Source organism: Gymnogyps californianus, chromosome 1 (assembly GCF_018139145.2).
Source record: "Gymnogyps californianus isolate 813 chromosome 1, ASM1813914v2, whole genome shotgun sequence".
Lineage (NCBI taxonomy): Eukaryota > Metazoa > Chordata > Aves > Accipitriformes > Cathartidae > Gymnogyps > Gymnogyps californianus.
The window spans coordinates 90,765,913-90,791,028 of record NC_059471.1 but is presented as its reverse complement, the minus strand read 5'-3'; the positions used below and the strand labels follow the sequence as shown (position 1 = coordinate 90,791,028).

Sequence of the window (25,116 nt, the reverse complement as noted above, 5' to 3'; positions counted from 1 at the left end):
AGCTCTCAGTGAGGGATGGGGTCCTTCTAAGAACAAATATTCTCCAAAAGAGGTGAACTGCAGCAGGCGTGGCCTTCAGGAATCAGGCTAGGCAGGCCAACAAAATGGATGGTGCTTCTGATATCAACATAGCTTTGTCCAAGCATTCCCAAGAGAGGTTAAAAACAAACAAACAAAAAGTCTAAAACTATACTAATGAAGCAAAAAAGTTTCCTATCTATACAGCAGTCTCTTCATTTAAAAAAATGTAAATATACAAATTCCAATGACATATAAAACAAAGTCGAAAATGTGAATGGGAAGAGACATGGGTAAAACAGGAAGACTGATGCTACAAAGAAATTGCAAAAAACATATGTACAAGACCCTGTTTTTCCTCATATGTTATCGATTGTAATGCATGTTTAACAGCAGCAGTCGAGGATGTAGTTCCAGGCACCGGACTGCAGACTCAGCTCCTACTGAAGGGGGTTGACGGCCCCTTGCATTTCGGTCACCAAATGACACTTGATATACTGGTCTCCCGTGGCAAGAGGGGCAGTATCGCACTGTTTGTGTGAGCCTCTTCCGGATTCTGCTCCCTGTTAGTTTTTGTCTGCGGCCGCTGACCGTTTATAAGTGTCATAGGGATGTTGCAGTAGGTATGCTGGTTACCTATTGAGGTAAGCGGCAGGGTGCCGGTAGGAGGTACATCGTATTCATAGCTTCGATAATAGTGTTTCTGGCGCATCTGTGAATGATATGTGTTGTGAAAGGTGGAGCGCAGGTCTGGATGGGCAGTGGCAAGAGCAGTGGAGGTGGCAGCAGCCATGGAAATTGCGGAGACTGTCTGCAGTTCCCCAAAGGGCCCCTGCTCACTGACATCTAAAACCTGCTCGTGTGTGATGGGTTCAATCCTCTTAAAAGGCATTTCGTACTGTAAACGTTTCCAGAACTTGGAATTCAACTTGTTGCATTTTGGTCCGTGCCATTTAATGACAGTGAGGAGCTTGATGGTATGTTTCAGGGCCTCGACCTCCTGATAGTTCATAACTCCTCGTAGTTCACTGCATTCAATCAGTATCACTTTGATTTCGCCCGTGACTAACATGTTTCTAAGCCTTGTTTCCAGTTCAAAGATGCTCCAGCCTCTTCTTACCACATAATTTGGAGTCATGACGATGATCAGTCGCTTGCTTTGGTCTACACATCTTGCCACATCTTCAATGTAGGCTACAAAATAAGACAATTGCTCAAAAATCAATCTAAGAAAACACTCTGCTCCCACAGACTGGGGAGAAACAACAGAGGCAAATCCCTGCTCCCAGAAGAGCTCACTGAAATATGCCAAAACATCACTTGCAAACGTGCCAGGTTTGCTTGCCAGAACATGGTCCTGGGCAACCAGCTCTAGGTGGCCCTGCTTGAGCAGGGGGCTTGGACCAGATGACCTCCAGAGGTCCCTTCCAACCTCAACCATTCTGTGATCCTGCGAAACATCTATTCCCCCATGCGCTATGGACTGTGAGTCTTTGTTTATGAGCTGTGGTTTTGTATCAATATCTGTATCTTTATTGGAACAAGCGTGTCCATCACCATTTTTTTCTTTAGAAAGGCAAAGTCACCCAGGTGGGCAACAGAGCAGCAACTATGTGCTTCAGGGGCTCAGTCTCAAACCCACATGATACTCTAAGGTGTACTGTAGGGTTAGATTCTTCTTTTCCTTTCATGCCCCCACCACACACATTCACAAAAACAGTGTTGTCTCCTGCAAATTAATGTTTAGTTTGCTGTAGTTTTAAAAAATATCCATGCGATTGTTTGATGTTGTGCTTTGCCTATACCAAGCATCCTTTCTTATCTTTAGGAAAAGATATTGATCTTAGTAGCTGTCTATACAGCTACACTGAAGTTATGAAGAATACTACAGCAACTTACAAAAAATTACTGTACGTAGGTTGGAATATGTGAAAGAAACATGAAAAAGGTCTGCTTCTACCAGCTGGAATCAATTCTAATTTTCAGTCTCTGAGAATGATTCAGTACCTCCACTACACATTTATCTGCAGTGGACACTAACAGAATTCACTACTTTGCTCTGCTGTAGATGGTATTACTCATCTCGCCTTAGTCCAAACACAACTTTTTCTTTCCTGTCTGAGTTTCTGTAATAAATGCTTAGAATCATGGATATCTTTCCAGGCAAACTCTAAGGAACAGAAAACAAAGACCTCTGTATTCATTCCTAGATATGCAAGCTCTCAAAAAATCTGTGAAAAAATATTAGTCTCATTCATTTCCTTTACTTATGCATGCCCTTTCTGCACTGTCTCACCTTCGAACAATATAATACAATTACTGAAAAATAATCTTCTTATCTGGGAAATACACATTAAGTATATTTGGTGGCTTATCTTCACCATTCTCTAAGACAAGGGAGGAAAGATGACATTCTGAAGGAGTAGGTATAGAAATGATACTAAAACAATCACTGCTATCGCTGCATTTGCTGTTTAGGAAACACACAAGCATAAAGACATGACTTACTTCCTGTGGGAATCAAATCTCTGTCTGGTATGAACAACTTGTATCCATAATGCTTTTCAAGCATATCTGGTAGGATCTCAAGAGCAAATCTTTCTTCTTCTCCAGTTTCTTGATTCCACTGGTCAGGATCCACTTTGGTATAAGATAGATATGCATCATAGTCTTTGTTGTCTAAGGAAAGAAAGGAAGAAAGTAAGTTAGTTTATTCATTATTCTTGCAGATTTCCTAGATAATTCCCTAGGAATTATTTCTGGGAGAATTTCCCAGGAATAGGAAATTGTTTAGATAAAATGGCAAGCTTTCACCCAATCTCCAGATATGAATCCATTCACCTTTCCTGTTTCACCTGGTAGAGGTAATCCTTATTTACACAGATGGAAGGGAGAAGGGATCCATATCCATAGACTGAAGTCAGTTTGTTTATAAATATTTGTGTAAGGCTCTGTATGAAGGAAATCCACTCAACTGTGGGGTGACAGCTTGTGAGCACAGAAGAAAAGTCGCTGAAAAGAATTTGAATTCTTCTCTAGCTTTAAAAGGGAAAAGAAAAGCATGGAAATACCTAAGCTAATGTGCAATTGTCTCTGTTGCATAGTAAAAATATTTCAGTTTTGCCAGAGTTTTACAATAAATTTAGGGCCTGGGGCTGAAATGTTCTAAGCATGTGTGTAGCTTGCTTGTAAAACTCATTGGCTTTCCGGGTCTGAAATTATTGCCAAGCTTAAATCTTTGCAGCATCAGCTCCTGATAATGCAGTTTAAGTCTCTTGAATTCTGTGTGCTTAAATTTGCAAATTTAATGTTGCATTAATGTACATTTTGTTACTTAACAGTGTGTTATTTCATTTCAATACGAGAAATAAATGTGCCTGTTTCTTAAATGTGCTTCGTGTGCCTACTTGAAAGACTGAATCAAAAGAGCTATCATTAATTTTCATTAGGAGGTCAATAATGCCAAGTGCTCTGGAACTAATTCAGTGGAATAAGAGGTCACGTTTTGACTTTTGTTGTGAAGAAAGCAGAAAAAAATCAATGGCAAGAGTAATGAAATGTTAACATCCTAACTCTCTCGACAACAGTATGTACAGGCTATCGAGAATATCAATTGCTTGTAAAAGAGACCTGATTGAATACTTGACTGTGTGTCATAAGTAACATTATATTCGGTCAACGCTGACTTCAGTTATTTACTGAGCCACTCCTTTCCTCATTTTACACCTTTCTGTACTCTGGTAGCATTATTTGGAAAAGCCTGCCAAACGCAGGATTGATGCAAAGAGTATAAATGAAATTAATGAAACAGTGCTAATCTTGAACAGTCCACTCTTCCTTCTGAGGAACCATGCATACTATGCTCATTAACATTTGCAGATGACAGAATTAAAATGGTAAAACTGTAACTACTTTCAAACTTTCCAAACCCGTGAAATGACTGTGTGCTCATTCTTTCCCCTGCACGCTTTTCGTGTATCATCTATTGGAGTGTTATATCCACAGAAAACAAAACAAACAAACAAAAACAACAACAACAAAAAAAGAAAAATAAGAAAAAGAGGAGCACTGCCTTCTATGGTTCACTCTTTCCATTATTTTTCCTTGGAATATTTGTGAAACCGTGATCCTTAACAATAGACAAGCACCTAATGCCTTTGACAATGCCTCGAAATAACACTGAATGGATCAAATATGAGGTGAAGGGAGATTACATAGCAGGTTTTTGCTTCTACAGTAGGGCAGTGTTAACCCAGCAACCGAGTTAACACACAGAAAGGTCAAGAGATACATGGGGAAATTACAACAACCAAAAAAATGATGATGTGGTAATGCCGTTTTCTGTTGCCACCTTAGTAATGGTGGTAACCATAGTACATGCTCGAGAGCAGTGTTGCTGTGTTGAAAGTCTTTGAGTAAAGATGAGAATGTATCATTTGTAAAAGGGATAAATAATAAGAAATAATGCAGTGTTCAAACTCTTAAAGGCTCAGGGTATTGTCTGTTAAGATGGTTTGCACATTCTTATTTAGAGGGAAAATTATTCATGCTATGCCACTGTTTTCTTGCATATGTAAATATCGCACTAATGAATTTATTTGAAATATATATTTTTCATATCATGGAGGCTCCAGCATTTCCACTCACTACAACTGCATTATCCTGTATTGCAGGGAACATTTCTTTCCACCCTAGTTCCCTATTTTTAACAGCATTTGAAGGGCAAAGAATGGCCAGGATCTAGGGTATGTCTACACAGATGGGTTCAGGCAATCATGAATTTATTCAAGCTCCAATCCAGCAAGATGTGTAGTCTGGTTTGGGAAATTGTTAGATGCATTAGCAGTGGTTTCCCTGAGCTATTATACTCCCCATCTGTCAGGTTTTTTTAACTTTGTTTGATGAAAAGTAAAAAGTTCAGTTTACAGCAGAATTACCTTATGTGGTAAATTTGTTATCTGATGGGCTGACATACTGGCATGAGCAGACAATTTGCAAAATGTGAAATGCCTGGGATACTCAGGGGATGATCACATATGCCTTTGTTTTATTTCTATGATATTTATGTATTAGCCTGCTTTTAGTTAACTAAAATTATTTGGGTTACATTGCCAACTCCGAAACATTTTAAGAACTACAGCAGGCAGATAGCTATGCAGCCATCAGAAACTATCTTTTCTGTGATGTGATCAAAGAGCAATGACATTATTTACTACTTTCTCTAATTGTTATGGATAGTCAAAAAATGTAGAATTTCAGTTGTAATGAAAAATGGGAGAACTTGTAAAATTGTTGAAATCTCCCGTCTCCAGTATTTAAACACACAGTAGATAATATCTCTGCATGTGGTTCTTCTCAGTTAAATGGTCCCACCTACTCCTGCTTGTAATGGGTGGGACTGAAGCCTACATTCTAAAGAACATTTCTGATCTTAATTCATGTTTTTTAACGTGCTAACAACTGAGAGGGAGAGATGGGAGCCTGCAGACATCCAGATCTTATGGCTGAGTCAAACTCTGGGAGCTGGGGCTCGTATCTTGCCAGTCTCTTGGCCATGTCACATGGAAGCAGGAGGCTCTCGGCATTGCTCTCAAGCCCTATGCTCTCAGGCTGTTTTCCATGTAAGCCTTCCTTTGAGCAACACATCCAGGAGTCCCCAGACTCCCAGCAAGCACGCAGGAAGTCCGTCACAGCTTTTTGTTTTCTTGACGATTCACTGGGACAGGTATTTTACCCATGAAAATATTTGGTGTCAGCACATCTGCCTTTTCCAAGAAAAAAACACTTCATCAGAAAATTCCTGATCTGCTCTTAATCACAAATCAAGTCATAAAGGACTTGGTATTACTACTTGTATCATTATGTTGTATGATAATTACAGATTTGGCTACACAGTAAGTTCAGATACTGGCTGGATCTGATATTCAGTGTCAGAAAAAAGGGCAAAAATCCAAAGTCAAAACAAAGCTGGTGGCAAACTAAGCTTTTCTTTAAAATGCGAATTTCCTCATTTCCCTTCATCAGCAAACAATTAAGTCTTCTATCCAAGCATCCTTGGAATGAAAATATGATTGATCATTGGCTGCACTTTGGCTTTAGACATAGATTATGCCATTTCAAAGATTTGTTTTTGTCAGGCTCCTGTGCATTAGCAATAAACTGGAATATAGTTACTCACTACCTGTTTCCTCCCACACTTAGGAAGAAAAATACCCGCTAATAACCAAAGGCAGGGATGCTGATCATTTCATCTGAAACTTTTTTTCTTCCCCAGGGAGATTGAAAGCAATTATCTACATATACTTTTGTACCTGAAAGCACTCTTATTCCCTTAACCATTTCAGGATTCTTTTCTTAGAAACATATCAGAATAAGTTCATCTTGCATTGCCTCCAGGTATGTTGCAGAGCTGTATTATGTAATGGCTGTCCTTTAATTTAGTGAACACAGCTGGGTGTGACATACAGTATCATGCAACAGCAATACTTTGAAATATTTTGGTGCAGTAAGCTTCCTCTTCCCATTCTTTGTGAATGGACAAGTAATCCTCTCCTGTTATGCGGTTCGTAGATGCTTTCTGCTGCCTACAGGTATTATACAGCTAGGATAGAGCTCTTCAATTCAACAGCGTCCATTTCTGTGAAGTTTTGTTGTATCCATTAATTGAAAATATTGAAACAAAACCTAAGGCAGACCTTGCATGGCCAAATTCAACCAGACCCGATGCAAAAAAATTCTTTGTTATTGTACTGTAGACAACCATGAGAGCACGTGGAAGCTCTGGATTAGTTCATCACAATGGGGTCAAATACAGCCTGTACTCAAGGTATGATGCATTCAGTCCACAAATGTTTCAGTCAGCCCAAAACCACCGACACTGCAAGACTCTGGTCAAAACAACCTGTGAGGTACAAACTTTGCCATATCATTTCAACCATTCTGTGGAGTTGAAAGTGGGGACACTGAGTAATGGTCATGGAGCTGTGCTCAGCCACAGGTCTGACAAAATTGTTTGGATTGATCTTATGGGTAAACATTGAGGTTGAAATCCCAGCTTCATTAATCACACACGGAAACATTACTTCATTTAGTGGCCCAGGGTTTTAGCCAAAACACCTGTTGCATCATTGCAACATACATTTTTTAATGATATCCATTCCTTTCAGTACTCATCTAAATGTAACTTTCTACAGTGTTAATCCAGCAGAAGTGATATAAACTTCTAGGGGATGAAGTTGCAAATGCTGCTTGTTATTCCAAGGATGTGCTCAGCAGCAATCACTTAAAGACTCAATGTAAGCATAAAATGAAACCTAGACTCTATATGCATCTACTTTGTCACATGCAAATGGGATCTTTGGGTAAGTAAATTGCTATCAGACATCTAAGAACTCATCTGTATGCATGCTCTTTTAACAGCTACACATGAAGAAATGGTAAGCTGGTGCCTACAGAAAGAGATAAAACTTCCTCTTCTACAGGGACTAGCAAACAGCTTCAACTTTGAATTTGTATTATAGATGTACATGTTTTCTAATGATTTCCATGTTTCACTCCAAGAAGCCAGCAGTTTGGGCCTTTGAGGGTTTATTAAACCTTAAACATTGCAGATACTTCTGCTAATGGGGGACAGAAGAAGTACATATATGGATGAAAAATTAAAAATAAAAAAACCCTTCATAGAGTCAGTTTTTTCTTATCAGTCATGTTCAAGCAGATGACAATCTCTGATTTTCAGCTGACATGATACATTTTAGCACAAGACAGAATAATAGATCAAAATAAAGAGAAATCCCACAGTGTCATATTTCATAGTGAATCTTATTCTAATGAAGCTGTAACGCCTAGACACCAGGGTCAACCTGTGTCTCTGTGCATCCTGAAATCCTCCAGAGTAACTAGCAGTGCCTTCAGAAACATCTAGTGCACTGAAGGCAGCTGACCACGTGAAGGCTGCTCCGCAGCTAGGTGTAGCTGGCAACACGTCTGGCTTTGGCAGACCTTCCATTTCTAGATCAATAGGGAACTGGACAGCTGATTCTCCTCCTTCGCCAGACCACATGCCAGCCTAGTAAAGACTCAGATACTCATTACTGGAGTCCAGGAACAATGTGCTGATTTAACTAGAAGTTTCAGGATTTCAAGTGGGGTTCTTAGAAATGACAGACCTGATCCTGCCAGTGCTGCAGGGAGTTGGAGTCAAGCTGATGCAGGAGGCTTTCCTCTTTAAAAAACGTACTCTATTCAGGAAAGGTTGCAAAGTACTGGGCTTTCAAAATTTACCAGAGACTGTAGTTGCTTCAAAATTATAATGACTATGGCATTTCATAATCTGTATTTGTTTCATTATTTGTGGGGCCGCATTTAATGTACACATTGCAATAGTGTTCATCACCCTTAAAGTAATGAAAAATGTAATTTAAATGCTTAGTTGAGTAAAATGCCCAAATCCTAAGTATTTCAAAATGCTTATACTTTTCCTCACACTATTTACTGTTGCTTATGAAGCTGACCCTAACATTTTCTTTTACTTTTAAATGTCAAACCCTTTTAATGTTAATAAAAATTAAGAACTACTAACACTAGCTTTTTCTGTGGTAAAGTATTTGTTAAGTGTAGCATTCCTAATGATAGTTCATATCCTTGTGCAGAGTGGGTAATGGTGAATTAGAGGGAGGTTTTGTAAATGCAACACTGGGGAAGAGGTTAAAGAAAAGTAATCAATTCTAAATAGGTTCTGGAGTATTCTCAGCACACCATAGACCAGAAAAAAAAGGGTCCTTTGTCCCTGGTAGGCACATTTATAAAAATATTAAAGCAATGGATATGTGTTTCTTTTTCCCTTCCCCCCCCCTTTTTTTTCTTCTTTTTTTTTTCCCATTAAGCCATATTGAATGTTAGAAGTCTAAAGAACATGAAAAAAAAAAAACCAATTTTAAAGTTGATTTTATAAGAACATTTATGAAAACCCCAACATATCAATGCAGCATTTGACATTTCTTGAAAATTAGGAGTGATTCCCAGCAGATAAAAATTCAGCCAAAAAATAATACAATGACATGATTTCAAGTGTAAAACAAATTCTCTCTGTAAGCTATATTTTCCCTGGTTTTCTATAATTACAGCTAAAATTTGTCATTGATAGATACATAAGATAGAATATTACTTATTTAAACTGAGTAACCTATTATTAAAGTTAATTTTTTCTCTTATATTTAGTCTGATTTTGTATTCCTGACTAAATGAAGAGCGCATCTCAAAAGTTTCTCAGTCATTCTCATTAACATGGAAGTTTAAATTTATTACTATTACTGAAAACATTCTACTTTCAATATAGAAAACTGATGAAGCATTAATCTTAGAAGTTGCTCTTGACAGATGTGAAAACTCAGAAGTCCTTATAAGAGTTTCAGAATATTAAAATATTCTGAAAGTTAAAAGATGGTGATAGAAATTATTGTCTTGGTTGCTATGAATTATTTGCAGGTCAAACACCAAACTAAGAAAAAAACATATTATTGGTAGATATTGAAAGACTGAATGGTAACTACCTAGCTGGAAACATAGCAAAGCATAGTGGTTATCCATGAAATACTGGAAGAAATTATCTAGTATTTAAAAAAGGAGAAAGTAGGAAGAGGCACTAATAAAGAGTGTCATGTAAACTCTGAAAATGGAAGAATATTATTTTTTTTCTATACTAAAGAAATTTCTTAAATAACAAGTGTTAAGAAGTGATGCTTTTATTATGGTCCTAATTCAACAAAGCAACTAGTTACCTGTATAAAATACATGCTTAATTTTATGTGCATTCCTTAGTTCTGTTAATCTCAGTGATAGTACTTGTATCTTATCATTGGGTTAAGTATTTTGAAAACTGGAGCTAAGACAGCCTTGATCTAAGCAAAAGCAGTGAAAAGTAAATCATTATAAATATAAACAAAACTCAAGGGAGAAATGGCTTGGAAACAGACTTTCAATCTAAGATTCTTGAAATCAGATGCCAATATGCTGTGTTCATCTCACCTACCTTGGAAATCTGCAATGTTCTTTGGCCTTTGATAAAAAAACTTCAAAGCTTAGAATCATTAGAATCACAGAGCTGCTGGTTGAGGAACAGGAGGTATCTCCGTCTTCATTGATTTATATATGGTAGGGTTGGGGTTTTTTTCCTACTTTACATCTGGACTTTCTAACCTATAACAATCTTTTAATTTGGAATCTAAAGATGTTCTTGGTGATACTGTTATTTTATTTTTTTATATATATATTGCACATGTACTTTAGATGTTATAAAATAGGAAGAGAGAAAAAAGCAGGAATTTTTCTTTGAATTAGTAAATTTGAAGGACAGAATCTAGAAAATCCCGTATTCAGTGGAGACATAAATTGAGATTTTATTGTTTGAATTGCATTTCAGATGTAAATAAATAGCATAAACAAGAAGAGTTAAGAGAAGCAGTTCTCTAACAATAAAATTGTAATTAAATAAGAGGAAAATTCCTTTTTGTAACCAGTAATATTTAGAAAGATGAAAGCTGCATTTTTCTAAAGGTGATTTTAATAGAATTTGAAATCAATATTCATAGAGCAGGATTTCTTATTGCCACAATTTGCCAATAGCCAATAAGAATACATATGCAGTGGTGAGGCTGCTATTGCAAACTTATTCTATGGGTCCCCAGGGAAGACTCTGTAATTGCAAAATCACTAACTTCAGCAGTAATTTCAGTCTAGCTATACCTGCATAGCATAATCATTAACACAAGTGCTTTGGCAGTGCTTAAACCATTGGTAAAAGTTATATTTGAAAGTTATCAACTAAGTCACGCTGAAACATTAAGAATCTCAAAGTGTTGCCTTTCCTTGCTGTGTGAGAGGTTTACTGGGATGAAACCCAGGAAACAACTAAGAAGTATATTTTACCTGCTCTTGTCTTGTACAGTTAATAAGATATTATCTGGGCAATCCCATAGGTCTGTCCATGAGCCCTGCTAGTCTTTTGCAGCTAAATAATGGTAAGGACAAAAATCATGATTACTTAAGGACTCCCAGGTGCAACAGAGACTTCAAGGCAGAAACTGTTTCATCAATCTCCTAATTTGAGCATTGATTTGCTTCCCCTCAGCAAGCAGTAGAAAATCTTCTCCTAAGAAAGTGCAACTAGCACAGCCAAGAAACAGCCACTATAGGTGTCATGTACCAAATCCAAACAAGATTTCCTGAATTTAGAGAGCTCAGCAGTAACAGATTTCAGTCACGTTAGGAGCACTCTGTTTTCTTTCAGCAATGTGAGGGGGGGGGGAAAAAGCAGCAACCTGAAGAACTGAAAGTGAAACCCAGAGGAACTCCCCAGTCCTGGCTCCCAGATGTCTTCCTTGCCTGCACCCCAGCTGCTCAGAGGCTGTGATCTTCCCTCAATTCACCAAGGTTTCCTTGGCAAGGAAAGCTGAGAATAAGATTGAGGACACCACAGAGACCTGCTGTCCAACATTGTAGAAACAGCTGATGGGACCTAAAGGCACCAAGGGTCATTGTGAAGGTCATCATATCAGCTGCTAAGCAAAGCTCTCACTTTCTAGTTATCAGCTGCCTACAGGGTTTGGTTTTTTTTTTCTTGAGCCTAAAGCTTGACTTCTTGTCGGCCCAGCTGTGAAAAAGGATATTTATGTAAATTTCACTAGAGAACTATTTACAGTACATTTGTTCAGACTTTCTCTTTAATTGCTACTTTTTTATTCTTATCAATTTTAATGCCAGGCTCTTAATGTAGAATTTCTTCTTTTTTATTATAGTGTTGACCCCTTCCTTATTAATTTCTTCATACTAAAACTTCCACCATTTTAAATGGTTACTAATGTACCCAGGTAAAGGTAGGGGTTGGTGCCTGCAGACTGTTTCTACTGCTAACTGTACTGTATGCTCTTTTCTCTGAAACTGGAATCTGGAATGTAAACACATATATAAGTTCATGATTTTGAGTAATTTTGCCTATCTCTCCATGTCCAATGCTTTTCAGCCTGTCATCGGTAGACTTCTGGATTTATCCTTAGTATACCTTAAAGCTGGCATACAGACATCTACACAGCCACTGGAAACTCTCAGGTCTTGAAATGGCAAGAAAAAGTTAAAAATAGCTGTTTTGGTGACTTTTAGCCTCCTGTCCACTTTAAGGCAGCTTCATAAATGGTGGTGCTTAAAGAAGTGGTCTGACTCCCCTCTTCGCCCTTGCTGTGTCTGCTGTGGCTGTCATGCCTGGGGACTGATCCTTGCATGATTTAATGAGCAGGAGCAGTCTCATAAAGGAGGAAGATGTCCCAGGTAAAATCCTGGGAAAATTTCCATAGATTTTAGGGGGCCTGGAAGTCAGCTCGTATGTAGGCAAAGAGCAGATTTCTATACGGTAGTAGTATCTCTTCCGATACAAATAGCCTTTTAAGGTCACAGAGTGCAAGGCAGGAAGAAGTCAGGGCATGTATTGATCGCAGGTACTTGTAAATGTTTACTTGCATTTTTACTCTTCTCCGTTAGTTAAATAACAATAGTTTGTTCATCAAGTCATTTAAAAACTGGGAAAGGCAGCAAGAGAAGATACTTGGAAAAAAACCCCATAAACAGTAACTGCTAAAACACTCCTCAAAGGATGAACATGGTATAAAATCTCTTGTGTTGGAGCTCAATGTACAGTAAAATAGAAGAAATCATCACTTCTAAAAGTGGCTTTCACTAATAATGTGTTAGTCCTTAAAGTGCACTTTATGGAAAAGGCTTTTTAAAATAAGCTTTTAAGTTTAGAGCTGCAAACCTAAACAGGTTGCCTGACATTTAACAATGATCAGCCCTCAGAAGTTCCCAGTGAAGTATCTATTTCCAAGAATTTTGTTGTTTTCCAAATAATACTGGACGTTTCTTTGTTTGCATACCACTTCAAGGTATCATCTTCATTGGATATGTGGAGAGATCTTGAACTGAAATTCTCCACTTAAACAGATTTGGGAGTTTCCAACCACCAAACTGGTAGGGGTGAGTTATATCTCTGAGACGTGAGGTCATGCCAAACACCTGCAGGTGAGAAAGCTACTGCTTTGCCAAGGGTCATAGTGTTTTTCTTGTCCCTGTGCTCCAGCTCCCAGGGGGATCTGTCAGACGTTTGCAGTGAGGTCCCCTGACTAAACGCCGTCACGTCGTGTTCCTCCACACCGAAGGATGCAACACGGTGTCCGTCACGCAGTCCCCCAGTGTGGAGTCAGCTCCCAGGCGGCTGGAAAGCACGGGCACAGAGGGGGAGGAAAAGTGGTAAAATGTGAGCTGGATTTGATTATATTCCAATTTAGTAGGAAAGGCAGGGAATTAATCATGAAAATAAAAAAGGGGGCTTCAGTGCCTGTTCCCAGGAGACAATAAAGGCAAGCCTGAGCTAAAGTGTTTGCAGGAGAGAGAAAAAACCAGAAGGAGAGTCTAGTCCCCAGGATGAGAGAGAAGATGGGAAATTCAAAGCTGCAAGTTAAAGAAATGAGGAATCAGCATCTGTGATCACTTGCTTCATCTGCAGTACCCCTACAGAACACAATAAATTAAGTTGCATTAGCTGTAAGGGTTAAATATTTTGTTTTCAAATATTTCTCCCCATGCCTCCCACAGAGATGCGTATGTTAGCCTGAGAAAAACTGATGTGTCTAAGGCTTGGAAAGGAAAGAGGAATTGTGATGAGATTTGACATCCTGAAGGGCTTGTTCTCCGATCAGGGAAGAAATGAAGCGTTGCATTTTAAAAGAGATTTTCAACTGAAAATTTTAATTGGACCTCACTTTTAAAGTGTTTCAAATCCTCTCCGGGTACAATATAGTGCACACAAAAAAAGCCTGTGATATTTTGATGTTTGCTTATCTACATGCTGTCCTGAAGTATGACAGAACATGGTGTAAATTATGAATAGCACATAGGCACTCTGCTGTTGCACTGCAGGAGGTGCGGTTAGAAGAAGATTTGAGAGTTCAGCATTTTGTGTCTATCAGTAACAAACTAAGCCAAAGGATAGGATCTGAATGTATGTCTGCAATTTACTTCTGCACAAGCCATGGCTTGGTCTTCTGTGGGGCATTTTCTCTCTGTCTTCTTGCTTTTGCAACGGTGTAAGTGAAAAAGACAGAGTAAAGAGTCCAGCTGCAGTAACTTCATTGGCACAACGGGTTTTATCCATGTTGCTAGTATATTGAATACAGTAGAAGCTACAGGTTCCCATTAGGAATCTGCAAGTAGTATTTTTCTTCTTATATTACTGCAGTTAAGCGCCCAAGCTATCACTGTTTGCATTGCTCGTCTAAGGAGAATCCATGCTTTATCTTCTTTAACAATGATCTTTGCTCAGAAGGATAAACTGAATGGATATTGTTTTTCGTCCTTTTGAATCCCAGAACAGTATCCTTCAGAGGTCACTTTTTTGTTGTTTAAAATGTGTGATTAAAGTATTATTGTTCCCAGGTGACCAATGTTTGGGATGGGAGGGGAGAGAGGCAAGCGTGTAACACCTGGTAGAGTAAGTTTGCAAATGAATTGGAATTATTTGAGATAATAATAAATGACAGCTGTAAAAGTAAGAATTACTGACACTGAGAGAGAAAACATTAAATTGCATCTCTTCAAACAATTATTAATTAAACTGTCTATTTCTGCATAATATAATATGACTATTATTAAATTCACAAAATTCATGAAAGTAAGCATGCCCATTTAAACTGGGGGCTGCTTTGTGGAGAAGAGAGGATCGCACCTCCTGAAAAAAAAAAAGTCTGCTAAAATCCTCCATGAGTCACAGTCCCTCTGGGCCTCAGTTTCCTCCTCTGTAAAATAAGTAGAATAACCTGATTTTTTCCCCCACTGAGCTGCTATATTAATGCATCCTTTTTGTAAATCCAGTAGAAGGATACAAAATGTTCTAATGTTCTTGGGCTTGTTGTTCTGAGCATTTTCTATTTTGAATCCTTGTGCATTTTTAGATGGGAGGCAGAAGTGGGTCATTCCCTAGTGATCTTATTATGGAAGTCTTTCCCTTATATAAGGACCTCTAATTCTGCTGCCGCTCTTCTCTGTTATTGGTGATGGGTTTGACCAGCGCCTGTTTATCAGTACATATTTATTTTAACACGTCACAGTGGCTTCTGTCCACAGGCTATTACCTTGAACTGTAAAATAACTTTTATTAGTATTTCAGTAAAAAAGAAGGTTCTGTCACCAAAGACGTAGTGGCAGCACAAAACATCAGGAACTCTGACCCAAGAAACCAAACCTAATTAGTCAGAGCCTGCAGCTCAACCCAGTTTGCTGTTCAACAGTAGTTTTGATTAGTAGGGCTAGAGGCAAAGACGACCTTTTTCTTCAGTGCTTAAAAAGAGAAGGAAAGAAAATGCATGTATACATTTGACACAAGCCGGTGCATACATTACAGATTACTTTTGTTTAGGCTGGGTGTCCTTGAATCACAGAACAACTTTAATGACCATTAGCCGCTCTCTCAGTGATTAAGCAAATGAACTCAAGAAAATGAACTGCTGGGTACATTCCCAAACACTCGGTACAGTTTATTGAAACTGATCAGTTTAAACAAGCAGTAAATTGAGATTCACTTCAACCTCTACCTATTTGGCGAATACAATTAGGGAAGACACTCCCTGGCTTATGGAGAAGTGAAGCTGGCTTTCAGTACTGACAGAAAGTGAAAATCTTTAATGCATCAATGTTGGTAATTTACATTCAGTGTCGGGAATAAAAATCTAAAAGACATGGGTGTCTTCTGGAGCTCCAGAGAGCAGCATGTACATCAGCTCAGCAATCACGGCTGCTAATGTGCTGTATGAGGAATGCATATTCAAGTCAGTGCCTAATGCAGTGAGAAATAAAAATTGGAGTTGTTAACACATCTTGAACTGAAATGAAACTTGGGCCTTGGTGGAGAGAAATAAAAGACCAGCATACTTAGAAAGTAGGAAAGGTACTAAGAAGCTGCCTTACCTCCATCTAGTTCTTCAGCTCCAAAATGATTCCTGTAGAAGAGCATAATCTCTATCTTGTAACACTTGTAGATAGTCACTAAACAAACAAGCAGCAGCAGAATAGCACCAAGCCCACCAGCAAGCTCAACTGTGTACATCAGCTCTGCAAAGAATTACAAATCGCAGTAACAACCACATTCCAAACCAGAGAAAGATTAGCAGCAGACCTCGCACTTATGTTAAACATTAAAATAAAATAATGAATGATGGGTTATTTATGTATTTATTTTGTTATAGGGCCCTTGAAGAAATACCTAATTATTAGAACCTTTTTTTCCTTTTAATAAACTAGTTTTTCCTCTGGTACACCATCTGAATTGCTCATTTAAAAAATAACAATTGCTGGGGATGTGTGTTTGTGTCTATGAGTATGTGCATATATATAAGAAATATTTGATAACTCCCTTTCTCTCTGTAGATAGATCACAGTTCGCTTTACACAGATAAATGTTGACATTCTACTTAAAATGAAAGCAGAGGTGAATGTTTCTTTTTTGGGGACTATAATGCAAACACAGCCTCTCCCTTATTCCACACACAAGTAAGACGAGTTTCAGTCTACTGGATAAGATTACACTAAGGATTTGATTCCGCCCCTCCCCCCCCCCAAAATAAAAATAAAAATTTAAAAAAAACCCAAAAACTTCAGAGATGTGAAGACAAATTATCCAAGGAACCCCAGAACCTCACATCTCAGTTATGTGTTAATACCTTTGACACAGTTTCCCAGTGATCTGCAGTTCATCTTTATTCTCCCCTTTCCCCCAGTGGGGTTGTCTTATATGTAGTCACAGCAAACAATCCTGATTCGTCCGTTCTGACATTCCCATTCAGACCATGACCCCCTAGTGTCTTTGCTGCACTCTACCACTGGAGACACACATGATGGATTGAGATCATCGCCGTGTAGCTCCATTCCTGAGGACGGGGACTCTGGTCAAATGTGGCTACAACTGTCTACCACCAGCAGTATCCTCAGTGGGGCACTTATCAGTGCATAAGTAATACGCCATCATGGACTTTCACCTCCCACAGTCTTAACAGTTGTATGCTCAAGGAAGATCACACAGCTATGTGGCATCCATTTTGTTATTACTTTTCATTTGCTTATTGACTGAAAACTGGCAATGTTAAAAAAGGAGGGTGGGAGTAGGAAGAGCGTTACTAACAATTTCGTAATCTGAAATGAGTAATAGATGGCAAATCTTAAGACCACCCGTACTTTTCGAATATCACTTAGTTTTGAGGAATGCCAAGAAATCAAATCTTGGAAATCTAAGATATACAGTTTGTTTCATAAAAATCTGTGCTGGAGAAAGCTCAGTTCTGTGTTATTTTCACAGTATCCCCTTCCAGTGGGCAGCTTCTGTCTGAGTGAAGCAGGGTAATCCTGAAGTAACCTTTTTTGTGTGTGTGTGGTTATGCAGATATGATACTCCAGGACAATACAATTCAATTAGAGAAATAAAAGGTTAGAGGAAAAAGTGACAATTCCATTTATTTTGACTACATCTACTGAGAATCACACACTTTTTTTATTATTTTGAGGCAACTGTAAGAAGATTTCATTGCTCTCTAGAAGACACTAAAAGTGTAATAAAATAAAATAAAAAGGCATTTATATTCCATGTCATTCTCTCCAAAACTGTGCTGGAAACTCCTTTGTGTTAGATATTTTTAAGAGACTGACATGGTTATTTCAGACTTTCAATACTTTCCTGGTCCAGAGAGGGGTATGTTATTAAAAACACCCAACAAAAAATTGTTTGCATAGAGAAGTAATACAGTATTTTAGAATATAAATGTAAATTTCTGCACTGGCTTACTATACTTTGTTTATCATTTTGTACTACAGGTGATGCAGCTGTTCAATGGTAACTAGAAGAAAGGCTTTAATATTTCGGTTTGCTAGGCACAAAATACTCTGTTTATGTGCCTGCTGTTATGCATCATTAAAGGCAAGGAAAAACTTTACATCTGGAAAACAAAAGTTTTTCCTAAATTAATGATTTTGAGATGAAATGGAAAAAATAACTAGGTAGTCATCTGTTCTCTGTCACTGTGCATGAAATTGGACTAATGCACTGCATCACTTTTGCCATCAGAGTCCCTCAGTTATCTTTTTCCCCATAAAATAATTCAAGATTATGCCTCTATTTTTGCTTCAGTAAAGTCTATCTGAACACACACGAAACTGTCCTAAATTAGGCAACCAAAACAAACAACAAAATTCTCTAAGTCACCCTGAAACGTACTAGAAATTACCTTTTCATGTGCTGCTGCTGAGCCCATTGTGATCACTTATGAACACAAGGTTAAGGTGGTTCTTTCTTGAACAGATTTGTTTGCAAAGTAAGTTTCATGCTCTATCCATCTAGCATAGCAAGCTTGTATTTTCCTTTGTGCTGGACAACATCTATCAGCACACGTTCGCTCTCTGTCTTGGGTGCTGTTTGTCAGGGTTCAGAGGCAGAGAGGAGCAGTGATTAGCCCGGCAGACTGCTGCATCCTTACACCCAGACCTGCAAATGCCTGAGCTAACCACCAAAGTGCTCGAAGTGGGACAGCCACATCTGTGCAGTGCCACGGAAGACGGGACAGATTGGCCTGGGCACAGTGCCACACCAAGTTGATTGCTTGCAGGCCTTGAGTTAGCGTTTCCGCAGGATGCTAAACCGTGCCCTAAGGGGGCACTGGCTGGCTTTGAGCTGCCGCAGGGATTTTGTGAACAGCATTACCCTGTGTTGCACTGAACTGAAGGTGTGAGGAGCGGAAGGCTCGGTCCTACCTCTGCTGTCGGCCCCTTGGGTGACCGAAGCCATTTGACATTTCTGTGCCTCAGTTTTCCCAATGTGAACTGGGGAGGGTGCTTCTGACTCCTTCTTAGGAGAGGTTACTCCTGAAAGGTTCTCTGCAAACGCCAAGGATGTTGGTGATGTGTATGTCAACAATGTCAACAATGATGTAGTGACTGTTAAAGCTAAGTTAAAGTGTAACAGCAAGGTTAGAGTGTCAGGTTACCTTCACAATAATAATTTTTTCTGCTGCTTTATTCTGCCTTTTGCATTGCGATTTGAGCACAGTTCCTGCAGCAGCATTACACTCCCTTTGAAGTGTGATCTGTTTTTCCTGCTGAAATTCAAGTTTCCTGTAGTGGCTACATGCTAAAAAGATTCAATTTCAGCACAATTCCACATCAGAGGGGAGAGACGAAAAGTGCAAACCTTTTAAAATCTATTTAGCCTCTGTGTTACGTTGCTCAAATTACAGACCTGGCCCTCCTTAAGGAGCTGAGACTGAATGTAGAAAATAGTAGAGGAAAATTACTCGGCTAACCCTTGGGGGGACAGGCATTCTGTTAAACACAACAAATGAGTGAGTGCCAGGGAGTTACATCCAGAAGCACAGCAATCATTTTGTTACAGGCAATTAACAATAGTCCTCCAGTAGCACAGGAACAGTTCTACTCCAAGGGAAAACACATTGATTACTGCAGCAGTAGTAGATTGGTTTCTGAATAAATAGCTTCAATTTAAAACAAGATTTGTTACAAGCATTTTGACCAATGGCTACATTTTTTTTTCCTTATCAGGAGGCTTTGGCCAAGCAACCCAGTGAAAGGGATGGCTAATTAAAACAAAGTACGTGTCCTCTCCAAATATCCGGCATGATATAGCTGGTAATAAACGCACTCATTTTATACTGATTCTATCCTAATTATTAGGCGTATTTGTAGGATAGATCTTTGATTGTCACCTGGCTTTAATGTTTGATAAACTTCCTTTCACTGTGTCATGCAGGTAATTCACTTATCGTAGCTGGAGTTGTAACAAGAAAATAAGTAAAAGGGTGCCTTCAAAGATTCGTATCTTTTGACTTACATGACATGCTTCAGGGACTCTACATTTAATGATCTGTGATAATTTAAAATTAATCTTATTCTATTCATTAGTCAACATACAGCTGAGCTACTAAGAAAAATAATTGTATTTCTAACATTCTTTTTTTGTGATTTATAACTCTTCGAGGACATGTGATTTATAGCTGTGTATTCAATTTCTGAGCCTTTTTCAAAATCCAATTACAGTCTATCTAAGGTTTCAATTTTGCAATCACTTACGCAGATTGCTTAACTTCATGGACTATAAGTAATCCCTCTGAAGTCAACAGGACTATTCACAGAGCTTCAGGTTAGCGCATACATAAATCTTTGCAACTTTGTGGCCTAAACTCATTTCCATTCTCTGCTTGTCTTGGACGATTTAACTCACAAAGCTACAAGGTTTGGTTAGAGACAGTTCTCAGTTTGTCTAGGTATACTTTCATAGACTTCAATTATTAAATGAAACGTAAAGGTAATGAATATAATTGGAAGGGGAGCAGTTGAAGACAATACTAAAGCTCTCGTGATGACACCTGAGAGAAGGTAAAGAAGACAGATACTGACAAGCAGCGCAAGACTCATGTCATAACATGCAGCTTTGGTTATAAATGGATGTATTTCTTTCAAAGGAAGAAGGAGGCTGGCTAACACAGGAATACTCGTCTAAGTCTCATTTCAGACATCAGCAGTAAACAGTAGGCAGAGTTTAAGTTAGGATGAAAGAAACCCATGCTCACAGTTTAAAAATGGAGAACTATGTGCTTTTTTTCTCTTTTTTTCCCCTGCTTAATACGGTATTCATTATGGCATGGCTGTAAAACAATTTATCTTTCCAAAGTATAGCATATGGAACCACAGCTTTATACAGCGTATGCATATCCAATGTGCATATATATATCTCTCAAATCTGTTCTCTACTTTTTAGGATTTTTTGTTTGTTTGTTTCAATGTGCCAAAGAAAGTCTGTTTTTATTTAAGGTATCTAGATAGCTTTATGGATACTGTTGTGAATAATTACTGGATGGATATTGTAGGACAAAAATATTTCTGATACCAGTAGAAACAGATTTGGGGTGTTCATTAGCTTGATTATGAAATCATTTCTTAGCACAATGTATATGCTTTCTGCCAGCATAGGCCATGCATGCCTGCAGATGTCTGCAGAGTTGACTTAAGGTGGCTAAATTTAGTTACAGTTTTTAGTATGGCTTTCAATGCAGTAGTTTCATTTTATTTATTAGAACTATTGAGACCTAGTTATCTCACTTCATTTTTTAGATCAATACATAATATATATTTCCGATTCATCTGTGAAAAAGAACTAGTCGGATTTGGGATTACGTGTACATGTGTATATATGTCTGCAAACACAAGACAGGGATCTTGTTAACCTATTCCTTAGTATGGCAGGCAGCATATCTGAGCCTTGGTGCTGTTGGATTTCCAGTGTTATTAGAACAGAGATAGTAAATTATTATAATAGAAGTATATTCTTACCGATGACATTTTTTCTCTTCTCAGAAGTGTGGGATACCTGTTCCCAGCAGGAAAATAATTACACTGACTATCTCCAACAGTATGTTAGCTCAAAAGATGATAAGGTTGAAAAAAACATAGATGCTGCAATGTTACTGAAGCTTACTACATTTAAATACTGAACACTGCATTTTAAAAGCAGTTTATACTTCAGGTTTAAGGAAAAAGTGTCATGGTGTGGAATTGCATTAGTCTCTGGTTAGCTTCTCCAAATAAATGAGTTGTGTATGACTTAAAACCTTACTGATTAGGAGAGCTTCTATTTGCTTATTGCACTACAGAAATCAGACAGCCCACACAATTACTTCTTTTAGATCTTCTGAAAGAAATGAATGTAAGAAGCACTGGGAGGTGCTAAAATGTGGGGAAAAATGGAGTACCAAGTTCCAAGGATGTAAGATCATAAAACATACTGTTTACATTTTTTCTGAGGATAGCATTAATGAATAATTTAGCTCTGCATGGATTATGGGAACAATTTGTGACATTTTATTTTAAAATATTTTCATCCTTGCCAATCAAGGTTAGAATTGCACTTAGACATTATATAAAGAGAAGAACTATGATTAAAATGGTACAAAAGCTGTTTTAAAAAGGAGTCTGTTAAACAAACCAACTTGTTTGACATTTTGTCAGAGGAAAGTTAGATTTAGGCACATGCTAAGTAATCTGACTAACCTCTTTACTGAAGATGTCTTAGTCCAATTTTCTAAAGGATGAGGAAAACCTTACTGATGAAGAAAATGGTCTTAGGAAGAGTTTTGGTCAGGCAGTAGTCTTTAGTATTCTACTAATCTCCTGATTTTAGATGAGATTGAGTGTAAAAAGAACAGTCACTTCCAGTTAGGTTTGGGACAGGAAGGGAGGCGATACTTGACTTTTGGCCCTATGTCATGAACCTCTTGGGCGACTGAACCTTTGCACTGCCCAGCACAGTGACAATCTGAAGGCTTCTTCAGTCACCATGGGGGGATGAAACATCTATTTCCTTCAAATCAAATCAAATCAAATCAAATCAAATTTAAATTCCAATTCTAAAACCTGGTGAGGGACTTGGAAAAGCTTTTCCTGCAGTACAGAATAAAAACTGAATGCTTTACACGTTTGGAAGATAGACCTGTGTAAGGTCTTAACTGACCAAGTGGGTCAGGGTTTTACAACAGTTTTGCTTCCACTGAGACTCAGAGATTTGCTGGAATATTCAAGTAATTAGGACCAATTAACAGAAGTTGAAATATAAAACTCATTGCTCTCATATCTCACACGATGAGCTCCCATTCAGAAATTTCAGAAGCATCATGCAGCTTTATGGCAAAGGGAGCTATAACACCTGCGGTTTCTTTGCAGAGGTTAAAAAAGAACTAGTTTCTTTTCTCTTTTAAGTCTTGTCACTCCTCACTACCACTGTGTGAAATTGTGTCCTAGTGACTGAAAATGCTCATGAGATCAAAAACTTAACATGTTCAAGTCCTTAAGTAATAAAACAGATTTACACTACTATGTGAATGACGCTGTAATTTAAGGTGCTCATCAGCAATTCCGTTATCGTTAATAACCGTATGAAGAAAATTCAGAATTACTTGCCATTCAGAATTTGCTATTAAATTGTACAGGAAATATTAAAATGATATTATGCGTTAATAAATGATGAGTTTAAAGTATGCCTACCTATTTGTAGGTTTCCTCAAGATGCATTTGCTATAGGAATTATGAACTTGTTTCTTTTTCAAACTTATATTCTCATGGGCAATTTCAAACAGAATAAACCTCTTCCTCTAAACAATTTATTTCACTGAAATTCTTTTTTTGTCCCAACAGAAAAAAGGTTGTTTTAACCATCCCTTGTTAGTTTATAGTCAACAAGACCCATTTATGCCCATTGAGAACACCTACAACAGAGGAAAACAAACCCAAAACATAAAAGAGGCCCGGGACAGGAAATTAGACAGCACTGAGAAAATGGGAAGAAAGGGAAGGAGGTACTTTGAAAAAAATGCATAAAGTATGTCACCTGCTCTTACTTCTGGTGTCTGTCCCATGAAAAATACAGGTATATTACTAAGTTTTTAAAATAATATCAACAACATTAAAAAAACAATGATGTCAAGATAGAATCTGAGATTATTTTTGCTTTAGAGTTTTAGTTGCAGACATGCAGACAAAAATTTCCATAAAAATAATCACATAATTAGATAATAATCTGTATTTCTAACATAGTCTATGATTAAATGAGACTACGAAGGCTTTGATCCAACATGAAAGCCATACTTTTCAATACATAACATAGTAGAAGAGCGTTCTTTCTCCTTATGCATTACATTTTTATCTACTACATTGATAGACTATGGACTTGTCTTCTTGAATTAAAAACCTGTGAAAAAAAAAGAATTATAGTGTGTGATCCACCCCTTATATCATCTGCAGTATGTGGTCTGTTGTTAATAAATTTGTGCTTAGCTGCTGTCAGTACCACTCTCAAAATTAATTTCTAGAAGGTTCTTCTACCTGGCTGAAGATTAACCTGTAACTGCTACAGGTGATTGATGATAGCTATCACTGATAAGTAACAAAATCAGCCTTAGATTATAACTCGTAGATTTTTTTTGCTCACACAAAAGAGAAAATAACTTGATTATTTTAAAGGTAATAGAGATTTGGCCAACAGCTGGAGGAAGGGAATGAAAGTTAAATCTCCTGGGTTCTGATCCCTCTCTTTTTCTGATTATTTTTGGACAAATTTTGTAGGAATGAACCAGAAAAGGAAACAGCATTGGCATTGTCATGCTTAAAATGCTCTACTGCCTTTAGCTCTGAGTTAAATGCTCCCTACGCACAGCGTCTGAGGAAAGTTAGGAGTCTAAAAATGGTTAGCCAGCTGCACAAAAACATAGATCATAGGTTTTCTCTGCTGGCAGTCAGAAAGTAAAAACAGCTCAGGCGAAAATTAGGGCTCAGCTCCCCGAGATGCAGAGCGCTGGCATGTGGGCTAGAGGGAGATGCTAGGAGCCCCAGTTTTCTTCCGGTGCTGGATGCCCAAACTGGGTTCACTTTTCCTGCACAAGTGGTGCTGTGTTCTGCTCCCCTCCAGAAATTCCTGTCAGGAAAAGGGAGGCTCCGGGTTTCCGTTCCAGTGCCATGTCAGGGAAGGAGCAGAAGCCCCCTCTCCCCAGCTGAAGGTGCCAGGCACTGGTTTGTGGTTGGGACCACCATTGGATAGACCCTGCTTGTGTTTTCTGTGAGGTGAGTGTGTGTCCCTGCTGGGCTGACCGGCAGGAAGAGTGAGGAAGATGTATCCAGGTTTTTGCTGATGATTTAGACTCTGAACTTCTTGCCCCTTCAGGACCTGTGTAACTGCAGGCATATCCAAAAGCTCCCCCTGGAAGTTTAATTTTACAGAGGATATATTGACCAGGGAGAAGCAGCAGTTGCAAGGCTGTTTGAAAGGCTTAAAATTTGTACCTGAATCCCCACTGCAGCGTTTAGCCCTAAATACCTCTTTTCCCAGGAACGCTCTTTGTTCAGTAACAGAGCTTTCTGCTTTCCTGTCCCTTCTGATCCTGGTAATAATGTACCATATATGAAGTTTAAGAAGGATTATAATTTCTTTTTCAGGTATCCAGTGGACATTCC

General features: G+C 38.3%; 1 protein-coding gene across 1 annotated transcript in view; it reads right to left on the bottom strand.

The window, feature by feature from the left end:
* Positions 1-493: 493 nt before the first annotated feature.
* The window catches only part of IL1RAPL1 (interleukin 1 receptor accessory protein like 1), a 695,569-nt gene continuing 670,946 nt past the window's right edge, over positions 494-25,116 (bottom strand). The window contains exons 8-10 of the mRNA XM_050908607.1: positions 16,027-16,170; positions 2,527-2,697; positions 494-1,212 (exon numbers count right to left, since the gene is read on the bottom strand). Of these exons, the coding sequence (XP_050764564.1) occupies positions 494-1,212; positions 2,527-2,697; positions 16,027-16,170 (1,034 nt within the window). The remainder of the gene's footprint in view (positions 1,213-2,526; positions 2,698-16,026; positions 16,171-25,116) is intronic.